The 22,612-nt window shown below is 53.9% G+C and overlaps 2 protein-coding genes and 1 long non-coding RNA gene across 5 annotated transcripts; 2 read left to right on the top strand and 1 right to left on the bottom strand.

Moving 5' to 3' along the window:
* The first annotated feature begins 10 nt into the window (after nucleotides 1-10).
* ELMO3 (engulfment and cell motility 3) lies at nucleotides 11-11,709 on the top strand. 3 transcript variants are annotated; one of them, XM_067302808.1, is made up of 21 exons: nucleotides 11-25; nucleotides 329-411; nucleotides 504-544; nucleotides 972-1,044; nucleotides 1,119-1,169; nucleotides 1,678-1,847; nucleotides 2,594-2,693; nucleotides 2,797-2,948; nucleotides 3,908-3,986; nucleotides 4,692-4,742; nucleotides 5,104-5,226; nucleotides 5,465-5,596; nucleotides 5,918-6,022; nucleotides 6,562-6,670; nucleotides 6,915-7,051; nucleotides 7,165-7,328; nucleotides 7,518-7,630; nucleotides 7,918-8,022; nucleotides 8,587-8,669; nucleotides 9,087-9,167; nucleotides 10,141-11,709. In XM_067302808.1, exons 2-21 carry the CDS (start codon nucleotides 334-336, stop codon nucleotides 10,351-10,353), a joined length of 2,160 nt encoding a protein of 719 aa, XP_067158909.1. In that variant the 5' UTR covers nucleotides 11-25; nucleotides 329-333; the 3' UTR covers nucleotides 10,354-11,709. The 3 variants fall into 3 exon arrangements, with proteins under 3 accessions (XP_067158909.1, XP_067158908.1, XP_067158910.1); XM_067302807.1 differs by lacking the exon at nucleotides 11-25 and having other exon boundaries at nucleotides 294-411; XM_067302809.1 differs by lacking the exons at nucleotides 11-25; nucleotides 8,587-8,669 and having other exon boundaries at nucleotides 294-411; nucleotides 10,141-10,226.
* Nucleotides 11,710-11,860: 151 nt separating this feature from the next.
* On the bottom strand, nucleotides 11,861-15,448 carry LOC136992893 (uncharacterized). The gene is made up of 3 exons (XR_010885333.1): nucleotides 14,285-15,448; nucleotides 13,387-14,052; nucleotides 11,861-12,756 (listed from the first exon to the last, which is right to left on the bottom strand). It is a non-coding gene; the product is annotated as an uncharacterized lncRNA (long non-coding RNA).
* A 267-nt stretch (nucleotides 15,449-15,715) lies between these two features.
* On the top strand, nucleotides 15,716-21,842 carry TMEM208 (transmembrane protein 208). The gene is made up of 6 exons (XM_067302806.1): nucleotides 15,716-15,793; nucleotides 15,865-15,960; nucleotides 16,139-16,198; nucleotides 16,474-16,610; nucleotides 20,269-20,353; nucleotides 21,390-21,842. Exons 1-6 carry the CDS (start codon nucleotides 15,788-15,790, stop codon nucleotides 21,525-21,527), a joined length of 522 nt encoding a protein of 173 aa, XP_067158907.1. The 5' UTR covers nucleotides 15,716-15,787; the 3' UTR covers nucleotides 21,528-21,842.
* The last annotated feature ends 770 nt before the right edge of the window (nucleotides 21,843-22,612 follow it).

The following is a 22,612-nucleotide window of genomic DNA, read 5'->3' as shown; positions in this document are numbered from 1 at the left end:
TCGGCCCGGGGCCGGACGGTGCGAGGTAGCGACCCGCGGCGGGGGCGGGCCGTCGGGCCGGGCCGGGCCGGGCCGGGCGCCCTCGCCGTCGGGCCTCGGGCCGTGCTCGCTCGGCTGCAGCGGCCGCGCCAGGGCGCGGGGTCGGGCCGGGCACTCCCAGGGGCGGGGAGGCAGCGGCGACCCGGAACTGCGGCGCGTGGGGCCGCGCCGGGCCGCGGCGGCGAGGGGGACGGCGGCGCGGCCGCCCGCCTCGGGGCCGGGGCCGGGGCGGCGGCGGCGGCGGCGGGCGCGGGGCAGGCGGCCGGGCCGTGACGGGGTGCCGTTGCAGGAGCCATGGCGCCGCCCAAGGACGTGGTGAAGATCGCCATCCAGATGGTGGGCGCCATCCCGCAGCTCATCGAGCTCCAGCAGGTACCGCCGCGCCCCCCCCCCCCGGCCCCCCGGCGCCACCCGGCGCCGCCGCCGCCGCTCCTCTCACGGCAGTCCTCTCCCCTTGCTTGCAGAGCAAGCCCCTGGCCTCCGTGCTCAAGGACATCTGCGACGTGTGAGTACACCGGCTCCTGCCCTGGCCCAGCACCCTGCCCCAGAGGGCCGTGACCTGCCTGTGGCAGGCCATGACTGACCATGGCAGCCTGTAACAGGCTGTGATGGGGCCATGACAGGCTGTGGCAGGCCCTAACCAGGCCGTGGTGGGACTGTGACAGACCATGACCAGCCTGTGGCAGGCCTGTGACAGCCTGTGATGGACCTGTGACCAGGCTGTGTCAGAGCTGTGACAGCTAGTGACAGCCTGTGGTGGACAGTGACAGGTCATGACAGGCTGTGAGAGGCCATGATCAGCCTGTGGTAGGCCACGAAGAACTATGACCAGCCTGTGGTGAGCCGTGACCAGGCTCTGGCCAGCCTGTGGCAGGCTGTGACAGGCCACAACAAGGCCATACTCTGCCATGACCAGCTGTGTGTTGCTGCAGGTGGAGCCTGCCCAACGCGGAGCGCTATGCCCTGCAGTACGCAGATGGGCGCCAGACATACATCACTGAGTCGGTGAGTGACCACCTGCCCTGTCCCCAGCTCCCTGTGGCTTTGCATTCTCCTAACAATTTACTTTCTCATTACAGAATCGCGGGGAGATTAAGAACGGAAGCATTTTATGGCTGACCACCTCTCCGGTACATCCCTCTGTCTCCCTATCTCCTTCTCTGAAACGTGCTCTGGTATCAGCCTGCAGCTTCCTGCAATGGGGAGGATGAGGCACTCCAAGCCCACCCCAGTGACACTCTGCCAGGGCCTGCTCTGTGACATCTGGCCGATCGTGGCTCCTCTCTGTGCCTCAGATCCAGCAGAAATAGTGTGGGGAGACTAGTCTCAACCTTCTTTCTCCCTCAGTAGAACTCAGAGGAGTTCGAGGAGAAACTAAATAATATCTTGCGAAAGGCTTTGGACCCATGGGCGGACTCACCAACTATGCTTACTACCGCTCCGGTCTGACTTCCTTCCTCAGTTCCTGCTGGTTTCTGCTCTGATTGCTCTGTGTCTCAGTCCTTTTCCTCACTGGAGCTGTTCTAGCCTGAGCCTCCTTCCAAAACTTATACTTAAGCTCTCCAGCCTCTGCCTCCATCTGAGTTTCTTGCTGTCTTTCAGTGAGCCCCTTTGGCTTGATTCTTTCCTTCCTGGTAGGATCAAGAAGCAGAGGGGTTGTACAGCGGGATCCAGAGCAACAACTTGGATGTCAAGTCTGACTCACTGAAGAGGCTTGCAAGCCTTTCCCAAGATGTTACCTTTGCTCAGGAGTTCATCAACAGAAATGGCTTGAAACAGATTTTCTCTATTGTGGAAGAGGGGAATGAGTGAGTATCAGCAGAAGAATTTCCACGTGGTTGTTGGGTTTCCTTCTCCCTTGTAACGCTGTACAACCTCTGAGCTGGGCATTGCCTGGCTGCTCTGTTCAGTATTCCTGGATTATTGATCCCTGTGGTCCCTTTCTCCAGAGGCCCTGTGCTGTGGCACAGAGGGCAGCACTGGCAATAGCGCTCTTGGTTCTGCTCTGAGGGTTTTAGCTGCCAGAGGTCTGCAGGCAGCTTGAGAAAGCCCTGATTGCCAAACTAGTGGCTTTCTGACTGTTTTCCTCTCAAGATGCAGTGCTGTGTCTTCCTTGAGCTCTCCTTTCACAGAGGATCTGGAACCTAAAATTGGACAGTGTACTCTCTAAAATGTTTGCAGGTGGCAGGGAGAGATTTGGGAAGGTTTGAGTTTCCTTAGGGCTTGTGTGCGTGGTCTTTGTACCATGGTAACACAGCTTTCCGGAAACTGCAGAACTCCTCCCTGCCTTGACTTCCTGGGGTGACTGAGTTTGATTTTTCTAAACATTCTTTCTTCCATTCTCTCTCTATTCTCTCCATTCTGCATCCTCCTCTGCTCACCTCCATTCTCTCTCCTCATTCTAGCCTTTCTTTCTTCTGCTCCCTCTTCTCTGTTTTTCTAGTTATATCTGATGTACCCAGCAATGTGTAACTGGGTGGTTGCACTCCCACCTTACCGTGGCGACTGTAGGGTATCTGGACCATTCACTGTGTTTTTTCTTCTGTTTCTCCAGTACAGGGGAGATACTAGCTCACACCCTGAAGGCCTTCATGGAACTGATGGAGCATGATTTTGTTTCCTGGGAGACACTTAGTGCAGCCTTCATCAAAAAGGTAGTACATTCTGCAGATTCTGCAGCTTGCGCCTTTGGGATACCTTGTTGCTCTAGTTACCTAGGCTCAGCCTGCCTTTGACTGATGTTTCTGTGCATTGCAGATAGTGAGTTATGTCAATATGAATTCAATGGATGCCTCTGTCCAGCGGCTCTCCTTGTCAATCTTGGAGAACATGGTACCCAGCAGTCGCCTCCTCTTTGAGCTAGTCAGAAAAGAAGTGACTCTGGATCGTCTTCTCACCCACCTGCAGGTGTAAGTGGAGGGGCTGGGGCCTTGTTCCCCCTGCATCCTAGAGCCACTGGGAATGTGGCACTGGAGGGCGTTCCCTGGGTCTTGGAGATGTGTTGCTGATTATCTCTGGCGCAACATTGTATTGTCTCTTCATAAATACATTCTGTGTGATCAGTCTGTTCTGTCCCCATTGCCATGAAGCTGGGGGAGAGATAGACTGTCCTGGAATCCCGCTGCTTGGCAATTAGAAACCATCCCATTTCCAGGTCAGATTCATTCATGTCCTGTTTCGCCTGGGTGTTTTTGTTCTTTAGCTGAGTGGCTTTTTTTTCTGGCATTGGCTCTTCCTGCCTTTCCCCGGTGTAAACAGTAGTGTATTCCTCACAATTTTGGGGGGCTATACTAAATAACCAGATTTTGTTAAATCCCTCTGCTGAGACAGGTTCTTTGTTCCTTCATCTTCCTCATACCTCTGCATCTCTTCAGTTTTGAGGTTTTCTATTTAGAAAATGGGGATGCCTAAACTGTGTCCAAGACTCCTGCCAGATAGGAGTCTGCTGCTTGCCTTGGATTTCCTCTCAAGCCTTTCCTGTGGCTCCCAAATGCTGTCCCCTACCTTTTCACAGAGATCTTGTGTCACACAAACACTTCTCCTTCATGGCACTTCTTGGTTTATTGCTTCTCAGAGCTCTCTAGGAAGCTGCACTCACAGACGTGTCCGAAGCAATATCTGTTTTTCCGTATAGGGGTGCTCCTCAGTCGTAGGTGTGGGGAGTATCTCTCTCTTGGCCCTGCAGTGCTCCTGGCTCTGCTGCCAGCAGCTCTTTGCTGATGGCTCCAGCCTTGGGGCATCGTTTCCTCAAGTCCCCCAGCTCAGTGCAGTGGAGTCCGGCAGTCAAGGGGGAGAAGAGTCTGCCTTGGGGAGGGCAAGACCATCCTCTCACATGGTGAATCTCTTCATCCTCCTCCTCCTTCCCCAGGACAAATACCCAGTTGCAGCTGAAGGCGATGGCCCTGCTCATTGCACTGCTGCTGGCTGCTACTGATGCTGAGCGACGGGTAAGGAGCTGCTTTCCCTGAGAGCAGTGGGCAGGACTGTGTGGCTGCAGAGTGGTGGGTGACCGCAGGGCAATGGGCATTGCAGGCCTGAGCACAGCAGCGCAGCCATTGCTGGGGTGCTCTGCCAAGAGGCTTCTGGTGTTTTACTCTCTGTAGAGTAGTTTTGGCGGATACAAGAATTCAAATGCTAGGAGCAGCATTAGGTGTGGTGCTGTCACAGGGACTGTGATGGCCCAGATGCAGAGCACAGCATGGCTGAGTATGGCATGGGAGCTGGTGGTGCAGGGCAGGGATTCCCTCATCTGTGATGGGAGGTGTGGGCAGCTGGGGTCCTGCACTGTAGTGTTTGCATCCTCTAGGACTGCAGGACTGTGAGGAGGTGCCCAGAGACATTTAAAGTTAGTCTCCCTGCTCTGCCTCTTCTCTTTGGCTGGCACAGCTTGTGTCAGCATCCTTGTGGGACAGGGTCTATCTGGGCCCTGCTGGAGCACACTGGCTCTGGGTGCCAGGCTGATGGGAGCTGAGGACAGGTTTCCTGCTCGCCAGTGTCACTCCTCAAACTGCCTGTTCCTTTTTATCCCTACCCTGCCTATGGCCTAGAGCCTGGCATAGCAGCAGTGGGGGTCTGTAAAGGGAACACTGACTTTTCTGGGAAAGAGTAGCATGCTGAACTAGGGAATGTTTCACAGTCTCTTCCCTTCCTAGGATATGATGGACTACCTGAGGGAGAGGAACGTCAGGCAGTTTATCCACAAGGTATGAAGCAGGGGTCATACAATGGTCTGCTCTGTGCCTCTTCCTCTATCTTTCCTCCCTAGCCTCTGCCTCTTTGTGTGTGCCCCTCTCAGCCCCTGGCATTGGTGGCTCCCTGTCTGCTTGGGTTAGCTGTGTGTCCCACACCCCTTCCTTGATGCCTGCTATGGGTGCTGTTATGTCCCTCTGAGGGGACACCCCAGCTGCCTGTAGTTCAGTGCACCCAGCTCTTGCCCAGCTCTGAGGGGAGCTGCCTGCCTCCTACAGTCCTGTTATGCAGCAGGGCCTTTGGCTGTTGGCCCTAAACCTAGAGGGACTGGGGGCAGCAGCCTGGGGGAACCTTCTCACTTGCAGTCCCTTGTAGAACATCATCCACAGCTCGGAGCCGCTGGGGGACGAGATGGCCCATTACCTGTATGTGCTGCAGTCCATCAGCCTCAACCTCCACGAGCGCCGCATGAGGACCCCCATGGATCCCTATTCACAGGTCTGGGAGTGCTCTTCTTGTGGGTCTAGCCCTCTGCTCTGTCCTACTCCCTCTCTCCTTCTCCCTGATGCTGCTGCCCTGAATGGAACTTTCACTTCCACCTGTGGAAGTGGAGGTGGATGAAGATTTGCCTTTGGGGTGTGTTCCTTTCCCAGTGGAGTTCATTGTTGGTTTTAGTCCTGGGAGACCCTGCTTGCATGGGGCTTGCTGGCATCCCTTCTCTCTGCTCTCCCTGCAGGAGCAGCGGGAGCTCCTCCAGTCACTGCGCCAAACCGCCTTTGAGTCGGAGAGTGAGACGCCCACCAGCAACTTCAGCACTGAGCGCCGGCGCTCCCTGTGTGCCAAGGAGTTCCGCAAGCTGGGCTTTGTGGTGCGTCTGCCCTGTTCCCCCACCCCATCCACATGCCTGTCCCACCACCCAGCCTTGTCGGGGCCTTCCAACATCTTCCCTGGGCCTGGCATCCCTGTTGGTCCCACTGGGCTGCTGTGCAGGACCTCCCTTCTGCTCCTTCAGCACCACTAAACAGTGAGTGCTGCAGAGCTGCCATGTACTGCAGGGACCATTAGTACTGTCCTTTGCTCTACTTGCAGCCCTTGTTTTGAAGAGCAAATCCTTGGGCTGCAGCAGGGGGGGCTCTGCTGCTTGGAGAAGAAAGCAGTTGCTAAATTGCATCCTTTTGTGTCCTCTCAGAACAACAGCAACCCAGCACAGGACCTGTACCGTGCCCCCCCGGGACTCCTTGCCCTTGACAACATGGTGTATTTCTCCAGGCATACCCCCAATGCCTACAGCAGGGTGAGTTCTGTCACTTGGAGAATTCCCTGGCAGAGAGGTGCTCGGGGATCTCCTGTTTCTCGGACCCATCCTTGGCCAGACCCAGACTGGGATACTACTGCCTCTTGAGCTGGTGTCCTAGTGTTGCCCTGTTTGACTTTCAAAATGCATCTGAGTCCTTCCTGAGGAGAGGAGCCAGCCATTTGAGGCTGACGGCACTCCACTAAAGGGCCCCTCTATATTTTAGTATTTGCTTACAGCTTGGTTTCCAGGTCTAGTTTGAGTCTAAGCAGATCTGGGCAATTTGGGCACAACCAGTTAGTGGATGCAGAGCATTAGCCACACTCTGACCTGTTCTGCCTGTGCTCAGCTCCAGCACTGAGGCAGGAGGATGAGGAGACTGGGACTAGTTTTCAAGGAGAAGCTAAATACTGCTGTTAGGAGGGGATGGCTGAACTAGAAAGTGCAGAAGGAGCGTGAGGGGTCTGAGCCCTGTATTGCTGGGACATCGCTCTGATTCTGTGGCCTGTGTAATGTGAGGCAATGACCTTTTCCTCCAGTTTGTCCTTGAGAACAGCAGTCGTGAAGACAAACATGAATGCCCGTTTGCTCGGAGCAGCATCCAGCTCACCCTGATCCTCTGCGAGATCCTGCACGTGGGAGAGCCATGTATGTGTGTTCCCCAGCCCACCCCTCTCTCTGCCCTGCTGCCTCCTGGCTGGCAGGAGTGAGGGCAGGCATGGTGCCATGGCTGGGGGGCTGTGTACATGCCTGCCCAGCAGTGCAGCAGGCTCCAGTGTGGCTGACACTGGGGGAAGGGAAGATAGGGCTGGGAAATATCTGGGTTCTCCTGGATACTGAAATTCCCTGGAAAAATTGGGGAATCTGGCATCATCTGTCCTTCTCACTGCAGGCTCGGAGACGGCTCAGGCCTTTTACCCTATGTTCTTCGGGCAGGACCATTTCTTTGAAGAGCTCTTCTGCATCTGCATCCAGTTGGTGAACAAGACCTGGAAGGAGATGCGCGCTACCCAGGAGGACTTTGACAAGGTGAATGGGGATGTTAGGACCATGGATGGGAGCCAGGGCCACAGGGTGCGTGTGTGTTCAGGGGCTCTGGGGAGCATCGCCAGGCTAGGAGTGACACTCTGCACCCCCCCCAGGTGCTGCAGGTGGTGCGGGAGCAGATTACCAGGACCCTGTCCCTCAAGCCCACCTCCCTGGAGCTATTCAAGACCAGAGTGAATGTGCTGAACTACAGTGAGATCCTCAAGCTGCGGCAGACAGAGCGGCTGCACCAGGAGGAGACACTGGCTGTGCCCGTGCTGTGAGTGGGGTGTGGGCAGGGAGCTGGAGCTGTGACAGGGCCGTGCTGCTCCAGGCAGGGACTCTCAGGCAGGGCTGCAAACCCTACCTGTGGTGGGAGGGAGATTCTGTGGGGCAGAGAAGGCCCTTGGAGAGGTGGTGGGTCAGTGTTGAAGAGTCCATGCTCCTCTCCTTCTGGCTGTTGGCCCAGAGAGTTGCGTGAGAGGCTGAAGCCTGAGCTCCTGGAACTGATACGACAGCAGCGTCTTCTGCGTCTCTGTGAGGGCACCCTCTTCCGCAAGATCAGCAGCCGCCGCAGGCAGGGTAAGTGTCAGCCCTGTGCCTGCTCCCTGGACAGGGGTGCCAGGGTGGGAGCAGATGCCGAAAAAGTGCCCACTTTTCCTGCCACAGGGGAAGCCACAATTAACTGTGGCCATTTCTGTGGTGGGCAGTATGCCAGACTCTCGAGAAGGCTGGGTCAGGCTGAACTGCATGGCGCCTGGGTTGGGGGGCTGCGAACACGGGTGTGTGAATGGGGGGCTACTCCATTCACCTGGAGACTGGGCACTCGGCTCGGGGCTGAACATATCCCTACGGCCTTTCTGCTGCAGATAAGCTCTGGTACTGCCGCCTGTCACCCAACCACAAGGTGCTGCACTATGGGGATGTGGAGGAGGGCGTGCATTCTCCCCCCATTGAGAGCCTGCCGGAAAAAAGTAGGTGATGGTGGAAGAGAGAGAGAGAGAAAAGAGAGAGAGAGGGAGGGAGGGAGACAGGGAAGGGATCCTCCTTCACACTGAAGCTCCAAAGTGCTGGGGATGCCAGAGGGTGGGAACTGGCCCCCTGCCCAGGTGCCACATGTTTGACCCAGTACCTACTGGTGCTGTGGGACTAAGGGCTGTGGCAGTTCAGACCAGGGCTGGCTGGCTCTGGAAAGAGCACTGCAGAGTAGCTTGAGCTCTGCTGAGTAGCATACGGGTACAAGAACTGTTGCTCGGACTCCACTGAGCTCTGAGCACCAGGTACCTGAAGGAGACATGGTGTGGGGGCAGGTTGCTTCCTGCCACTGCCAACAGCATCTCCACAGCCTTCCCTTACTGAAACTGGCCCAGAGCCAGGTCTGAGCCCAGATGTCCTTCTGGGACTGTGGCTAATTGCCCTGCATCCTCACATTGCTGACCCAAGCGGTCTGCAGTGGCCTGGGGTCCCTGCCTGGGGCAGCAGTTTTGTGGGTAAGGAGGGAGGACAGTAGGCACTCACAGCTCCTATGCCTGCCCCAGTTCCCGTGGCAGACATGAAGGCACTACTTGTTGGAAAGGAGTGTCCACACACGAAGGAGAAGAGCTCTGGGAAGCAGAACAAGGTCAGCACTGCCCCCCACCCCGCACAGTCCAGAGGGCCCGGCTCGCTCCCCTCCCTCCTCCTTGTGCACACTGGACTGCACTGTTCTGCCCACCACCGCTTGCTCTACATCTACCACGTGCCACCCTCTACCCAGACATGTCCTGAGGTACAGCTGTCCTTGGCAGCTGGCCAGGATCCAGGACTAACTGTCCACTCCAAAACCTAGAGGCCTCTGAAGGAGATGTGGAGATGGGCTACTGTGTGGCAGGTTTTGGCCTGTCTAGGTGGGGGGGAGATCGGAGGCATGTTGGGTCTTCTGGGCCACACAGGAAGAGGCTGGGAAGGTAGCCCCTGCTGTGACCCCCACTAGGGCAGAGCACATCCAGCTGAGAAGCCAAGAAAGCTTTTTTTGCCAGCCCCTGTGCTTTTCCTGCAGGATGTCCTGGAACTTGCCTTCTCCATTGTGTATGATGTGGAAGAATACTGTCTGAACTTCATTGCCCCCACACGGTATGAGGTGAGCTCTGAGGGCCAGGGGTGCTGGAAGGCATGCTGTAGCCAGATGTCCTTGCCAGGGGGCGAGCAGGCAAGGAAGGGCTCATCTCTTCTCCCACCCTTGGAAAAGGAGGCCTGCTGCAAAGTCCTTTGAATACTGTGGTTCTCAAGGTGCCATGTGCACTCAGCAAAACAGAGGAGAGAAGGGGCTGAGGCAGGTAAACTGGCAGTTGCTGGCTTTGCCCTGGATTTGGACATCAAAGGGTGATTTGTGACACTGGGAGAGGAAGTGCCCACTCCTGCCCTTCACTGCATAGCCCAGAGGAACTGGGATTCCCTGGCATCCAGCTAGCGTCCCAGCTAATGCCAGAGGGACAGTAACTCCTTTGTGCGCGTGGCTGAGGCCTCAGAGGAATGTGAGGACTGCTGCTCTCCAGCTGGCTGCGAGATTTGGGGATGAACAAAGACCCAGCCAGGCTGGGAAGGTCACACATGGAGCTCAGGGAGTGACACTGGCTTGAGGAGGGGCTGTGGAAGTGGGGGTAAGTGGCTGGGGGAAGGTAGGGCTGAGGCCACATGCTGGAAAGAAAGCTGATGCCTTCTTTGACTGGAAAGAAAGACAGATGCTAGTCTCCCCCAGGGCAGCACTGCATGTCAAACATGCCACTGGGCTTCCCCAGGGCTCTGGGCCAGGCTCCGCATGGCTGGGAGCTCAGTGCATGGTGGCAAGGGAGAAAAGAGCATTGCTTTTAGCTGCATGCCTCTGCTGGAGCATGGGCGGCCAGTTAATGGCGGGGGCCAACCTGCCCTTAGCCTAGGCGAGGGCAGGGTGAGAGTGGCATGGTGAAGGAGGTGTGGGGAAGGAGGAACTCAGTGTAGGGCTGCTCTGGGCACATGGCCTGGGGTGGGTGCTGTGGCGGGTGCCACACAGATGGAGAGAGGGGTTCCCTCATCACCTGACAGGTGCTGGAAATGCCTGTTCTTTGCTCCTCCAGTTCTGCCTCTGGACAGATGGGCTGAACATGCTCCTGGGCAAGGAGATGACGAGCGAGCGAACACAGACAGATCTTGATGTCCTGCTGTCAATGGAACTCAAGCTGCGACTCCTGGACCTGGAGAACATCAGCATCCCTGACACCCCCCCTCCTGTTCCAAAGCCCCCCAGCAACTTAAACTTCTGCTATGACTTCAGCCATGCAGAGCAGTGAGTTCCTGCATCCCTCCCTGTGCCCACCTCCCCTGTCCTTCTCTTTCCTCTACAGGCTGCCCTATTTGGTTCTGTGGTGGTCGGAGCTAGAATCATTTTGCTGTCTGCCAACAGCAAAACCCTTCCTCCGAGCTCTGTCCTCCATTCCTGCCCAAAGGGATGAGCCCAGGTGCTGGATGGTGGCCTGTGCCTGTGCTGCCTGTCCCCTTCCTGTGTGCAGTAGGCTGTGAGCAAGCAGGGCGGTCTGTCTCCTCTTCCACACCTCCTACTTGCCCAGCCTGAGCTCACCAGCACCCCAGACCAAACTCCCCACCCCTCTTCACCTGTGCCCTGCTCACCCTCTCCTCACCATGAGAGCACAGGGCTCAGCCACTGAGCTTCAGGCTCCTGCACTTACCATGCTACTGTTAAATGGAGGCTGGCAACTTGTCTGCTTTGCTCCCCTACCATGGGCAGGTGAGATGAAGCACCTTCCAGACAGCTGAGCCCTTCTGTGCTGGTGCTGCCCTCCCCCACTTTGTTGCAGTCAGGCTCTGGGAAGAGGGCAAGGAAGCCAGCAGGAATAAAGGTACAGGTGTAGGGCTGTGACAGTGTGGGGACAGCATTACAAAGGTACAAGTCTGCACAGCCTGACCCTCCCCATAACAGCTCCTCAGGGTAGAGACGCCCCTTTTGGAGAAGAAAGGGGTGAGAAAAGAAAAAAACACCCCTGCTAAGGCTAGATGACCAGATGGCATTCTCCCACAGGGTCAGTGTCGTGTGATTACCCAGCCAGGCCACGGCCCTTATGCAGTGGGGGAGCTTATGGACAGAGCAGTATCCTAGCACCAAATGGGTTGACTGATGGGCCAGTCACTTATGCACTGCAAATTTTCTGCTGAACCCATCTCTCCTCCCATCCCTTCTGCAAGTGCTCCCAGAGGTCAGTTAGGGCACAAGTCCCTTCTCCCCAGCAGAATTTGAAATGGTCACAGGCTTATCGCAACTGTGCCTAATGCGGCAGGGAGACCCCCAGTCTGCCCTTGTCGCACAGCACTGAGATGCTTGGGCTAATCCTGGTGCCTTCCCCCAGATACTTGCACACTTCAGCCATGCTGCTGCACCACTGCAATACAAGCTACCTCCTCTATGGCCCCAAACATCTCCCACCCTGGTGCCCCTACTGTTAATGGTACCCTGGTGCCCTGTGCCTCCTTGTGCCTACAGCTTCTCCAATGGCTGTTTACAACAAGGGATTAGCCTGTGAGCCTATGACTGTCTAAGCACTGTAACCACACATCGCTGGGGTGGCATGGGCTGTGACCGCACCTCCACCTCCTGCGTATTTGGACAATAAACACTTGTGAAGAACTCAGAACCGTGTCCTCTTGAAAGGTTTGGGGACTGGGTCAGGCTGAATGCAGGCAGAAAGGCCAGGGCCACAGTGGGAGGGTGAGACAGGGCCTGTGTTGTAGAGCTGGACAAGGTGCAGCATCATGCTCTGCCCTCCTGCCTGCATGTACCAGAAGAGAACCACACAAACGGACTATTTCTTGAAGAACAACATGTTGGGCAGCACCTGGAATGCAGACATGCATTTGGAAAACACTGCTTCCTGCACTGCAGGAACAAGCTGGGGAGGATGAAATTAGGCTGTCTGGGAAACTGCAGCACAGTGCTTTAAGCAGCCTATAGGATGGCTATCAGGAAGATTTCATTCCTACTGCTGAGTGGAGGAGCAGGCAAGGAGTCAGGTCACTTCAGAACAAGCTGGCTGTGGGGCTACAGCTAAGACTTACTGGGCTGGAAAGGGCATCTGGAGCACGGCAGATTGCCCCAGGTTGATCTGAAGGCAGCGCACTATGTTCCTGTCCTTCCACAGGAGTGTTAGGGCCTTCAACCCAGCACACAGGGTATGCTGGAGGCTAATGGTCTCTGGTGTATTGTAGCTCTTCTCTCTGTCTTGCATATCAGCCAGAACCACAAACTACTTTCATCTTTGAGCAGGAGGCCCTCGTGAGAAGCCATTTCCTAGCTGTGCTGTGCAGCAGTGTCCCCAGCATAGCCTGGTGGGGCAAGCTGAGGGAGTTGCTGATGTATCTGTAGTTTGGAGGAGTTCAGCTGCTTTCACCACTGGCCAGTAAGAACATCTTGGCCAGCAGGCATAAGAGACATCTGGGCAGCATGATCACAGTCTCCAGGCCACATCTAAGACAGGAATGTTTCTTCAGCTGTCCAAGGCCAGGGTCTGCCCCTCACAGGATGAGGGAAAGCTCTGCCGTCCCCTGAAACCATGACCGCACACATGTCTGCAGGGGGCATCCAAGCCTGAAAGTGCTCTGTATCTGTCATACCGATCCCACTCCACATGGAGATGTCCAGGCTCTTCAGCTGTCTTCACTGCTTGCTGAGAGCTGTCAGTGTCCTGCAAACAAGACAGCATTCAGGGCTGTCCCCCCCCAACAGTCTGGTCCTGGAGCCCACCCAGGCTAAGCTGCAGCCCCACTTCCAGGGCCTGTGAGGCCCACACTTTTGCAGCAAGAAGAGGGGACCTGGGCCTCCGCAATACCTACTGGTGAGTGAGCTTGTTGCAGTCAGAGATATTTAGAGTCAGTCTGTAAAAAGGCAGCTGCCTCTATAAAGCCCCCATTGGTCAAGTTTCCACAGTGGCTCAGCGACAGTTGCTCTAGGCTCTGGCAGACCCTAGCAACTGTTACCAAGCTGGTGTCAGTGATCTCTGAGACTAGGCTAAAGGACAGCCACCTCAGCCCTGGGAAGTAGAGAACCTGGACAGAGGGCAACAGACATCAAGTAAGCCAGCCAGCCAGCTCCCTTTGGCTCTGTGGCTGTCAATGCGCTCCTGCACTTGCAGAACTGCCCTGCTTTAACCCAGGCCACCACCTCCGCACACACTCAGCAGGAGAAGTGCCATCTGCTAGACTTCTCTAAGGGTGACAGGACCTAGAGCAATATTACCTGAAAACCTGGCATTCCCACAATGTCACCTCCTCCTCCCCTTGCTGCATCGTTGCTCTTTACAGCACCACACCCATACCTTGCTTAGACTCGCATCAGTCAGCTTGTGGCAGGAAATTAGGTCCAGCTCCTGCAGGTGCTGGAAAGCCTGAAGAGAGGCTTGAGTCTCCTTCTGGGACTTCTGACAGTCCGAGTCAGGAAGGATCCTGGAAATTTCCTCCAGGTTTGGGTAGGGTAGCAGGAAAAAAACCTGTATTTCCAAAATTCCTGCAGAACTTTGGCTCTACTTCCTCCTGCCAAGGAAAGGAGACAGAGGTTAAAGCAGCAAGGAGCAAGGCACATGCTCACTGTCCCAGCGCAGAGCTGCAGCAGGAGGATCGACTGCCTCCCATGACCCTGCTGATGGCCCGCAGGGGAATTCCAGTCCCAGTGCCATTGCCACACATCAGTTGAAGGAGAGGCCTGGCCAACAGCTCACCACAGCAATGTCTCAGTGCTTAAAAGGCCACTCCAGGTCATTCCCTCTGTCTCATTTGGGATGTCCACATTTCTTACCTCTCTGCTGCTATGAGGCTTCCTTCTGGGCTCCTGTATGCCCAGGAGACCCCAGTCTGTCAGCTACTTACACCAGGACAGATGCAGGACATTCAAGAGGGTGAGATGGGAAGAAATAGCTTGGATATTTGCATCGGTGACAGAAACACACAAGGAGAGATCTAACGCACGCAGACTGCTGCTCGGAGACCTGGCCAGGCAGAGGACAGAACTATCCTTAGGAGAAGGCAGCAATGGGTGAGAGGCCAAAGCACCAAAGACAACACCCCAGGCTGCATGAGCCATAGAAACGCCTGCCCACACAGCTTTGGGACCTCAGCCCAGCAAGCAGTCCACTGCCTGTGACAGCTCTTGCCACCTGAATATGGAGACAGGCTCTGACAACAGCACCTCTCAGAAGTTGCCATGACTCAGGAACTTACTCTAAGCAAAGAGCAGAAGGTGAAACTGAAGGAGGCCAGTTTAGGCTGCCATTCTGGAGAGGAAAAAGCCTTCACCAGCTCACTGCCACTCGCTTGGCTGCACTCAGACACATCCAGGCTCTGCAGGCTCCTGAGCTCCTCCATCCTCCCGAAAGCCCCCTCAGTCAGTCTGCAGAGCTTCCCCAGGCACAGGCTCTGGAGGCCCAGGAGATGGGCTGAGACAGTGAGGGTTGCCCTGTCAGGGAGCTCCGTGCATCCGCTCAGGTCTAGGCAGGTCAAGCCTGGCTGATGCTCACAGAGATGCTTTCAACAGAGAGGTTCTGGCAGTTTTGAAGTATGAGCTGCCAGAGACAGTTTCTCTGCTTGCACTAGGGTTTTCATAGCCTGCACTCTGATGCTGGTGCCACTCAAATTCAAGGCCTGAAGGCTGCTCTCCCGCTCCCTCAAGAACCTCAGGAAGTTGTGGAAGGTTGGTATGGAAGAGGACTTGTAGTTGTCAGAGTCATGGTAGAGATCAAACTCAAAGGTGAAGTGGTGGTGGGCCGCAGCGTGCAAACAGTCAGGCTGTTGAACCTGAGCACAAAGTAGCGCAAATTGGACAAGTTCAGTTCCTGCAGGTAAGTCGGGGCCTCTTGAGCTCAGAGGATTGTCTTGGGCTTGGAGAACAGAGTCCCGGACATAAAGAGGCCACTCAGATCCAGTGAGGACAAGCAGGAACATGCAAAGACAAAGCTGGTGAAAAAGGTCTCTGTGAGGTTACTGTTCTGCTGAGCCAGGCTTTGCAGCTGTGGCCGCAGGCACTGCCCAATGCACTGAATCACATCCCAGGAGAGAGTGGAGCAGTCAAGGGAGTCAAGGGTGATGCAGCTCACACGGTTTTTGATGGTCGTGCAGGACTGACACCACCAGGATGTTGTAGATAACTTTCTCCTGAGAACCAAGGGGCAGGGGATGGGAACAGATGGGCTAGGGGGGCTGGGGTGGGAAGGGGAGGCAGCAACACCCTGAACCCATGGGCAGCAAAGTGGGACTGGGGTGAGGCCTGCTGGGACCCCCAGAGCTAATGGGGAGATCTCCCAGGGCCAGGACAGGGGAAACCTGCAGGGACCCTTGGGGCTACCAGAGAGGACTCAGAAGGATGCCAGGACTGGCATGGGGGAGGCCTGCAGGGACTCCCAGGGCTAGAGAAGGGGACTCGGGGGACCCTCAGGGCCGGGGCAGGGGAGGCCCGCAGGGACCTTGTCGCCCGGGCCGCCCGGTGCCGGGTGCGGCTGACCAGCGCCGCCTCCCTCCGCGCCACCGCGGGCAGGAAGATCAGGACTTGGGCCAGCACTTGCGGCGAGGCGTCCGCGCGCCCCTCCCGGCCCGGCCGTTAGCTCGGGCAACCGCCCGCTGCTGCCCTTCTCTCCGCCACGGAAGCGCGGCGGCCCGCGGCGGCCTTCCGGTAAGGCCGCGGCGCCGGAAGGCGGCAGTGCTGCGGCGGAGCGGCGGGCCGGCGCAGCCATGGCGGTGAGTGGCGCGGCGCGACCGGGCCGCGCCGGGCCGCGCCGCGCCGCTGACAGGGTCTCTTTGCTCCGCAGCCCAAGGGGAAGGCAGGCACGAAGGGCAAGAAGCAGATCTTCGAGGAGAACAGGGAGACCCTCCGGTTCTACCTCCGCGTCATCCTCGGAGCCTCTGTGAGTGCGGCTGGGCCCGAGCGGGAGTGGGGCCGGGGCCGGGAGCGCGCTGCCCCAGGCCCGGGCCGAGCCCCGCCGTAAGCGACGTGGGGCAGGCCCGAGGGTCTCCGCGGCTGGGGCAGCGCCGGGGCAAGGCCCGGTGCCGCTCCGTTGCAGCCTCGCTGTGTTCTTTCCGCAGGCTGTGTACGCAGTGGTGAACCTGGTGATCTGCTACCCCACCGCCTCTGTCTGGACATGGGTGAGCACCGGGCTGCTCTCCCCCGCGCTGCGCAGGAGGCAGGATGGGCCGGGGAGGGAGGCAGTCGTTCCTTTCCTTCGCTGGGACCATGAGGGCCTGTTACTGGTGGTGTCCCTGTATGCACCCAAGCCCAGCAAAAAACCTGGTCCTTTCAGGATTAGTCCTGATGTCAGTGATGGGCAGGCGCTGTGTAACAGCAGACCTGTGTTTCTGCCCTTGCTGCTTTATCTGGGGAGTTGTGGCTTTTGTGGCTGACCTCTGTTTCCATGTTGCAGCTTGCGTTTGTGTTCAGTTTGGTGGTATACGGCACCAGCTACCGCTCCATGAACTCCATGGCAAAGCCGTCTTTCACAGATGATGGCAGCCTTGCTGACGGGGGGATTGACCTGAATATGGAGCAGGGGATGGCAGAGTGAGTGTCCACACCTGCACAGGTGAGCAGGACCTGCTGCCTGAGCGTGCGAGGAGACCCAGGAGAGCACTGGAAGGATGAAGCCAGACCTCAGCTCCAAATCCAAGTTGTCTCCCAGTGCATGTGTGGGAGAAGCTGGAAGCACTCTCTTTATTGCACATTCTGCCTTTAACCATTTTTTTCCAAGAATGCACCTAACTGTTCTCATTATCTGAATGCCTGACCTGGAGTGCATTAGTAGTGAGCCACCATGTGAATGTGTTAGCCTGGAATAGTCACTCTTCTTAGGGCATTTACTCAGTACCAGGTAGAAGACCGCAAGCAGTTCAGCTGGAGCAGTTGAAGTTCTTCCAGTGAAAAAGCAGCATTGACCCGCTGCATACTTCTGCACACACAGTGAATTTTTTTTTCTTTTTTTAGATCACTACTGCAGATAGCATTTGACAGACCAGAAAGGCACGCACTGTCAGTTACTCCATCTCAGCTAATTCAGTTGCCTTCACACCAAAAACCTCCATTTTGTCTGAACCGACTCATCTCACCTGCTTAGCTTTTTCTGTCTTTTACACCTGTGTGTAATCCAGTTCTCTCTCCAGGCAGTGCAAAGTGTTTGCCTATTTAGTCTTCTTGGAGGTGACATTGCTGTGTTTTTCTTGGTCAAGGAACACACAACAATAATTCCTGCAAAGTGATGTTAAGTAAAATAATGAGATAATAGTACTGAAGCAGTAGAAATATTTTGTAGATTTAGGTGTCTTCCAACAAGACACAACCCAGTTACAGAAAACAGTCAAATAATTGTGCATGCTTCAAGTTTTGTTCTCAGGCCTCTCTGCCCTCAGCCTCCATCTGTTGGTTCATTCTTTGTTATTTTATTTTTTTTTAGCATGTGTTCAGTGATGTATCCAGAGTGCTTGGTTCCTTCCCTCAGATGTCCATAGAGACTGTACACTTTGGGGTTTAGGACTGACTGTCACTTGCTGCCAGTCTTTTGAAAAAACTCAGTGGGGCCATGTTCTCAGTAGATCCCTAGGCAGAACTGTAATCCAAACACGGCAGGGCAGGCAACACAAAGCAGGAGGCAGGCAGGCAGTTTGTGTTGGGTGGATTATCAGTGCAACTGTCTGAGTGAGGAGGCAGTACTTGAGGAGTGTTGCTGGTGTCTGTTGTGCTCTTCTTGGTAAACAGGTCTCTTGCTGCAGTTTCTTACATGCTGGTCAAGAGGAGTTACATAATAGTCATGCTCAGGGAAGCAGCTCTGTGTCATGTCATGTTCTCAAGTGTTCCTCTTGCTGGAAGGGCCATGAATTGAGTTTTTTTCATTTCTGCAGCTAGCAGATCCATTAGGATGTTAGCAGCAGGCTGACTTGTGCAGCACAAAACCTACTGCTGTCTCTGTACAGGACAAAGTCTCACCTGCTGTGGTTTTGTTGGAGTAGGAAATTTTCTACGTGCAGTCAAAGTGGCTCAAAATGTCCAGTGTAAGAGATCCAGTCACAGGGAGGAGGTGGCCAAAACCAGAGGAAATGATTTATTTCTAGTGTGGCATGTGAGCTGTTTGTTTTTCACCCTGTTTGTCCTGTAGTAACTTCTTTTTTCTGCTTGTCAGCATAGCATTTTTCTCCTGTCTTATACTTGCCATCTCTTTTGGCTCTCCTGATTTATTATAGAAATATAAAGTATTTTGGGTACCTTTGCATGTGAAAGACACAATATGGGACATTTGAGTAAGGAAAATTAAAGAAATTTGATGTCATCTTGGGTATCCTCCTAGTTCTAGGAGAAGCTGTTGGGATGTATAAGGCACCAGAGCACACTGGGTGCCCCTGCTAACTGATCCATGGATGAGTGAGATGGCATTGTCAGGGGAGATGACTGACAGATTTCAGTATAGGGATTCTGTTCACCTATTGTGAAAAGATGACAAGTGCAGTTGTAACACCTCCGCAGTCCTGGCTGTAGATGCAGAACTTTCCCTGGAAGGTACTGGGGCCACTGAAGTATTTCTGTCTGAGCAATACACAGTAGGGGTGTTTTTTCTGGTAGACTAAAATTAACTGATGTTTGTCTGAGGTAAATAGCAGGGGCTGTGGAAAATATAATGCAGCACATAGGTAGTGCTGTAAAAACACAAACTGCACAGTTGAAGTTACCATCCCGTTCTTGCCCCACACTGTTGTCTCCAAGCCTTTTCAGAGCCCTCAGCCCTGAGAGTGCAAGCCCTTCATTATTTTAACCACTTTGATCCTAGAGTGGCAGGTACACAAATGTTACCTGTTAATGAACATTCAGTGCTCCTCCCACTGTGTGTGTCCATTTGCCACGTGAAGCACTCTAAATTAGCACTTTGTAAATCAGGGAACAAAGCTAGAGGTTACTTTCAGAAAGCAGTGAACGTTTTCCTGTCTTTCAGTTGACTGTGCTACAGTTACAGCATATTCTTTTGGAAGTGTTTCTTGAACACTGCTGATTGCTGATTGAAGGTGTTTCCCTTATGATGTCCGTAACTGAAACGGATGCTGTACATTGCTCCAGGATTGAGGAAGGCTGATCTTACGGTGTAGGGACTTCCTGGTCTCTTTGAAGAGTTGAGTTCAGTGGGAGCCATGACCCTCTGTGTGACCTTGGGTAAAGTGCTAAATTTCTGAACCTCAGTATCACAGAGCTGTTGATGGTAAATTCTGCAGTGTCTCGAGTGCTTGATGTGGTGATGATGTTCTACTCTAAACCAGTTGTTTCTGGTGCTGATTATCTAATCTCACGTTTTGAACTGTGCTGCTCAGAATGAGACAGGCTAACTCATTACCATTGCTTTTGCCTTTGTTTTCTTAACTTCATTCTTGGATGTGCCTTGAGTGTTTCTTACTCCAGCACATAATGATTTAGTGGGAGTGAAGGAGTTGGCATTTTTCTAACCCATCCCATCATGACTCTGTGTGGCTTGTGTTGAAAAATAAGTAGCTGTCTGTGTGTTCATTCTGACATGCTTTCCTGAGCATGTTCCCCCAGGAGAGTGGTATTTGAGATGTCGGCAGCTTGTCCTTGTCTGTGGCTGCCCTCAGCGCTGCCTCAGGTTGGCATGGAAAATCCCAGAGTCAGATGAGCAGGAGTAGAAGCTGTGTATTGTTGCAGCTCAGCGTGTGAATGATAGTGTGTTTGTCCTTACAGCACCCCAGCCATTTGGTGACAGTAGGCACAGCTGAGTGTGTCTGTCTGCAGAAGAACTAGCTGTCAGCAAGTGAAATGGCACAGTGAAGATTCATGCTTTCCCCTAGTGCAGCCAGCCATGAGCATGTGAGCGACTATACTTTATGCCACAATATTGTTCAAATAAACAGGCAGGTGCCTGCTATTGTTGCAGGCTGTTGGGAGGTTGATTTTGTTGCTGATATTCCCCTCACATTCCTCAGATTTCTCAGTGTCTCTTTTGGGCGGGGGATCCTAGCTCCAGGCCCTAAAGAGGGCTGGACTTGTCAGATTTTTTTTGGTTATTGCTATACTTCTTCCTAGATTAACTCATGTAGCAAAATGGGCATAGTTGTAGGGACAGCTCCTTTGGTTGGGACCAGACAGGGTTGTTCCCTGAAGTGGAGCAGGCGGCTTGTGTTGGCACAGCAGCAGGGGCTGGAACTAAAAGATTTTGCTTTTCTTCCCTCAGGCACCTCAAGGATGTAATCCTGCTGACAGCTATCGTCCAGGTGCTGAGCTGCTTCTCGCTCTACATCTGGTACTTCTGGCTCTTGGTAAACCCTGCAATTTTCCTTGTTGCTCTAAGTTGTCCCTGTCTTTCCCTGTTTTCAGAACTGAGGACTTTATTGATCCATTTCATTTCTTCATGTCCTGTTTCAGGCCAAAGCTGGTTTCTGATAAATTGTTTAATCTCTCCATCAAATCTTGTTAAAAATGAGACCATAATACAAAGGAAAGGGAATTTCTGATCCCTCTGGTTAGACCTCACAGTAAACCACGCAAAAATTAGGCTGGTCTTGGCCTTTCTCTCTAGTCCTCTGGAAGGGCAACAGAAAACATGCAGCAGATTAAGTGTGTAGAGCTTTGTGACAGTCTAATAAACAGACTGTGTCTCTTCGTGTTTGGTCTTCATACTCATTCACCTGCACTGACTGAGGCTGGGAACTGCTGGATGCTCTGCCATTCAGTAGATCAAACTCTGCAGGCTTTGATACCATTAACATACCAGACGCTTTTAACTCCTGAAACATTTGTCCAGCTAAAACGGCTTTTGCAAAAATTAAAAATCTCCAACCAATTAAAAAAACCCCACAGCTGCTTTATCTCATGAACATGTATAAGGCAATCTTGGGAGAATGGAAAGACATCTTGTTTCAGTCCTTACAAGTTTCTTTTGTGCTGGTCCTGGCAGAGGGCAGCCTTGACTGTGACTACCCCAGATGCCGCATGGATCATGTTTTTTCATTCAAAGAAATATTTTTCTTCCTGAAGGAGGGAGAGGCTGGATGTCTGGGAAGCTGGATCTTTCTGGGTAATTCAGAACTGATGCTGGGATTTCCATACATGAAGCTTAAGTGCTGTGCTCTCAGAGACATGTGCAAGTTCATAAATTCTATGAAATCAGGCCATTTATTTTGGGTGCCTGCCACTGCCTTTGATTTCAGTGCATCTTACGGTGCCCATTTCAGCCTGTAGACATTTGCCAGCTCCCTTGGCTTCCTCTATAGGACCAGCCCTCCTGACCTTAGCACTGCCCCTGCCCCTGCTGCATCCAAAGTGACTGAGTTTGCTGCCACATGTGTTTTGCAGGCTCCGGGGCGCGCACTCTATCTCCTGTGGGTGAACATCCTGGGGCCCTGGTTTACAGCAGACTCTTCGGCTGCCAGTCAGGAGCCAAATGAGAAGAAACAGCGCCGACAAGAACGCCGCCAGATGAAGCGCTTCTAGCCCTGGCTTGGGAGATGGATTAATGCTGTCTCTCATCTCCATGCTGTTACTTCATCAGGGATGCAACTGAAACCAATCAGAAACCATCGCAGTATCTATGTTGCCCTCTGTCATTGCTGCCATTTCACTGTAAAGGCTGCAAGAGACTTCCCTCGGTTGGTTCTTAGTGCCAGTCGAGGCCTTGCTCCTTGTGATGACAAGGGTGGGTTATGCTGGGATGTGTGTAAATACCTTTTTAAAGCAGTGCTGTATTGCATTCAGGGTTGGGGGTTGCAATGTTGGAGGAAATACTATATTAAAGAGCAGTCTAATTGACCTCGCTGGCTGTGTGTTTGTACAGGGGGGCTTGCAGAGGGGAGCTGTTAAAAATACTAATATATCCCTGGAGGCCTGGACCAGATGAATGTGAAATCCCCAAGAGAGAGCTGATCTTGTCTCTTCCCTAGCTCGCTCTGTGCCACAGTGTCTGTTCCCTGGAGAGGGGCTTTAGGTGCCCTGTGAGATCTAGAGTGTGCAAAGCAGCTGGAGGGGCTGTGAACTGGACTCACAACCAAACTTGGAGCTTTCGGGATTGAGACTGGGCTCTTTGGAGTCACAAATTGGCCTGTGTGACCTTTGGGGGAACTCAACAGGATAAAAAGGCTCCAGCTGAAAGAGGCTAAAACCAAATCCATGTTTTATTTGAAAAAGAACTCTCCCAGGGATGGTGTAGCCGGGGTGCAGAGACTGTGGCAGAGATCTCATGTGTTAGGGACCAGGAACAGCCCGGGGGAGCTAGGCAAGGAAAAAGTTCTGAAATCAGCCTTGGTTGATGGGTTGGGGCAGGCCTGGGGTACAGCCAGACTCAGAGGTAAGCTGAGCTCTGGAGGTATCCCAGAAGTTGAGGCATTCTGGATTGCTACAATGGTACCAGGTTTTGAACTATGATCTGTGAATGTATACAGTCCTTTCTGAATCCTTCCAGCCTCTGCGGCATCCTATGGCCATGAGAGCTATATTTAATGATGTGCTATCTGAAGTGATGCTTCTTACTGGCTGAATATCTGAGAAACAGCTAATGGTCATGTACTCTCCTTGCAGGCTCA

The sequence above is a fragment of the Apteryx mantelli genome, chromosome 10 (genome assembly GCF_036417845.1).
Source record: "Apteryx mantelli isolate bAptMan1 chromosome 10, bAptMan1.hap1, whole genome shotgun sequence".
In the NCBI taxonomy this organism is placed as follows: domain Eukaryota; kingdom Metazoa; phylum Chordata; class Aves; order Apterygiformes; family Apterygidae; genus Apteryx; species Apteryx mantelli.
This window is presented reverse-complemented; position numbering and strand designations above follow the sequence as displayed.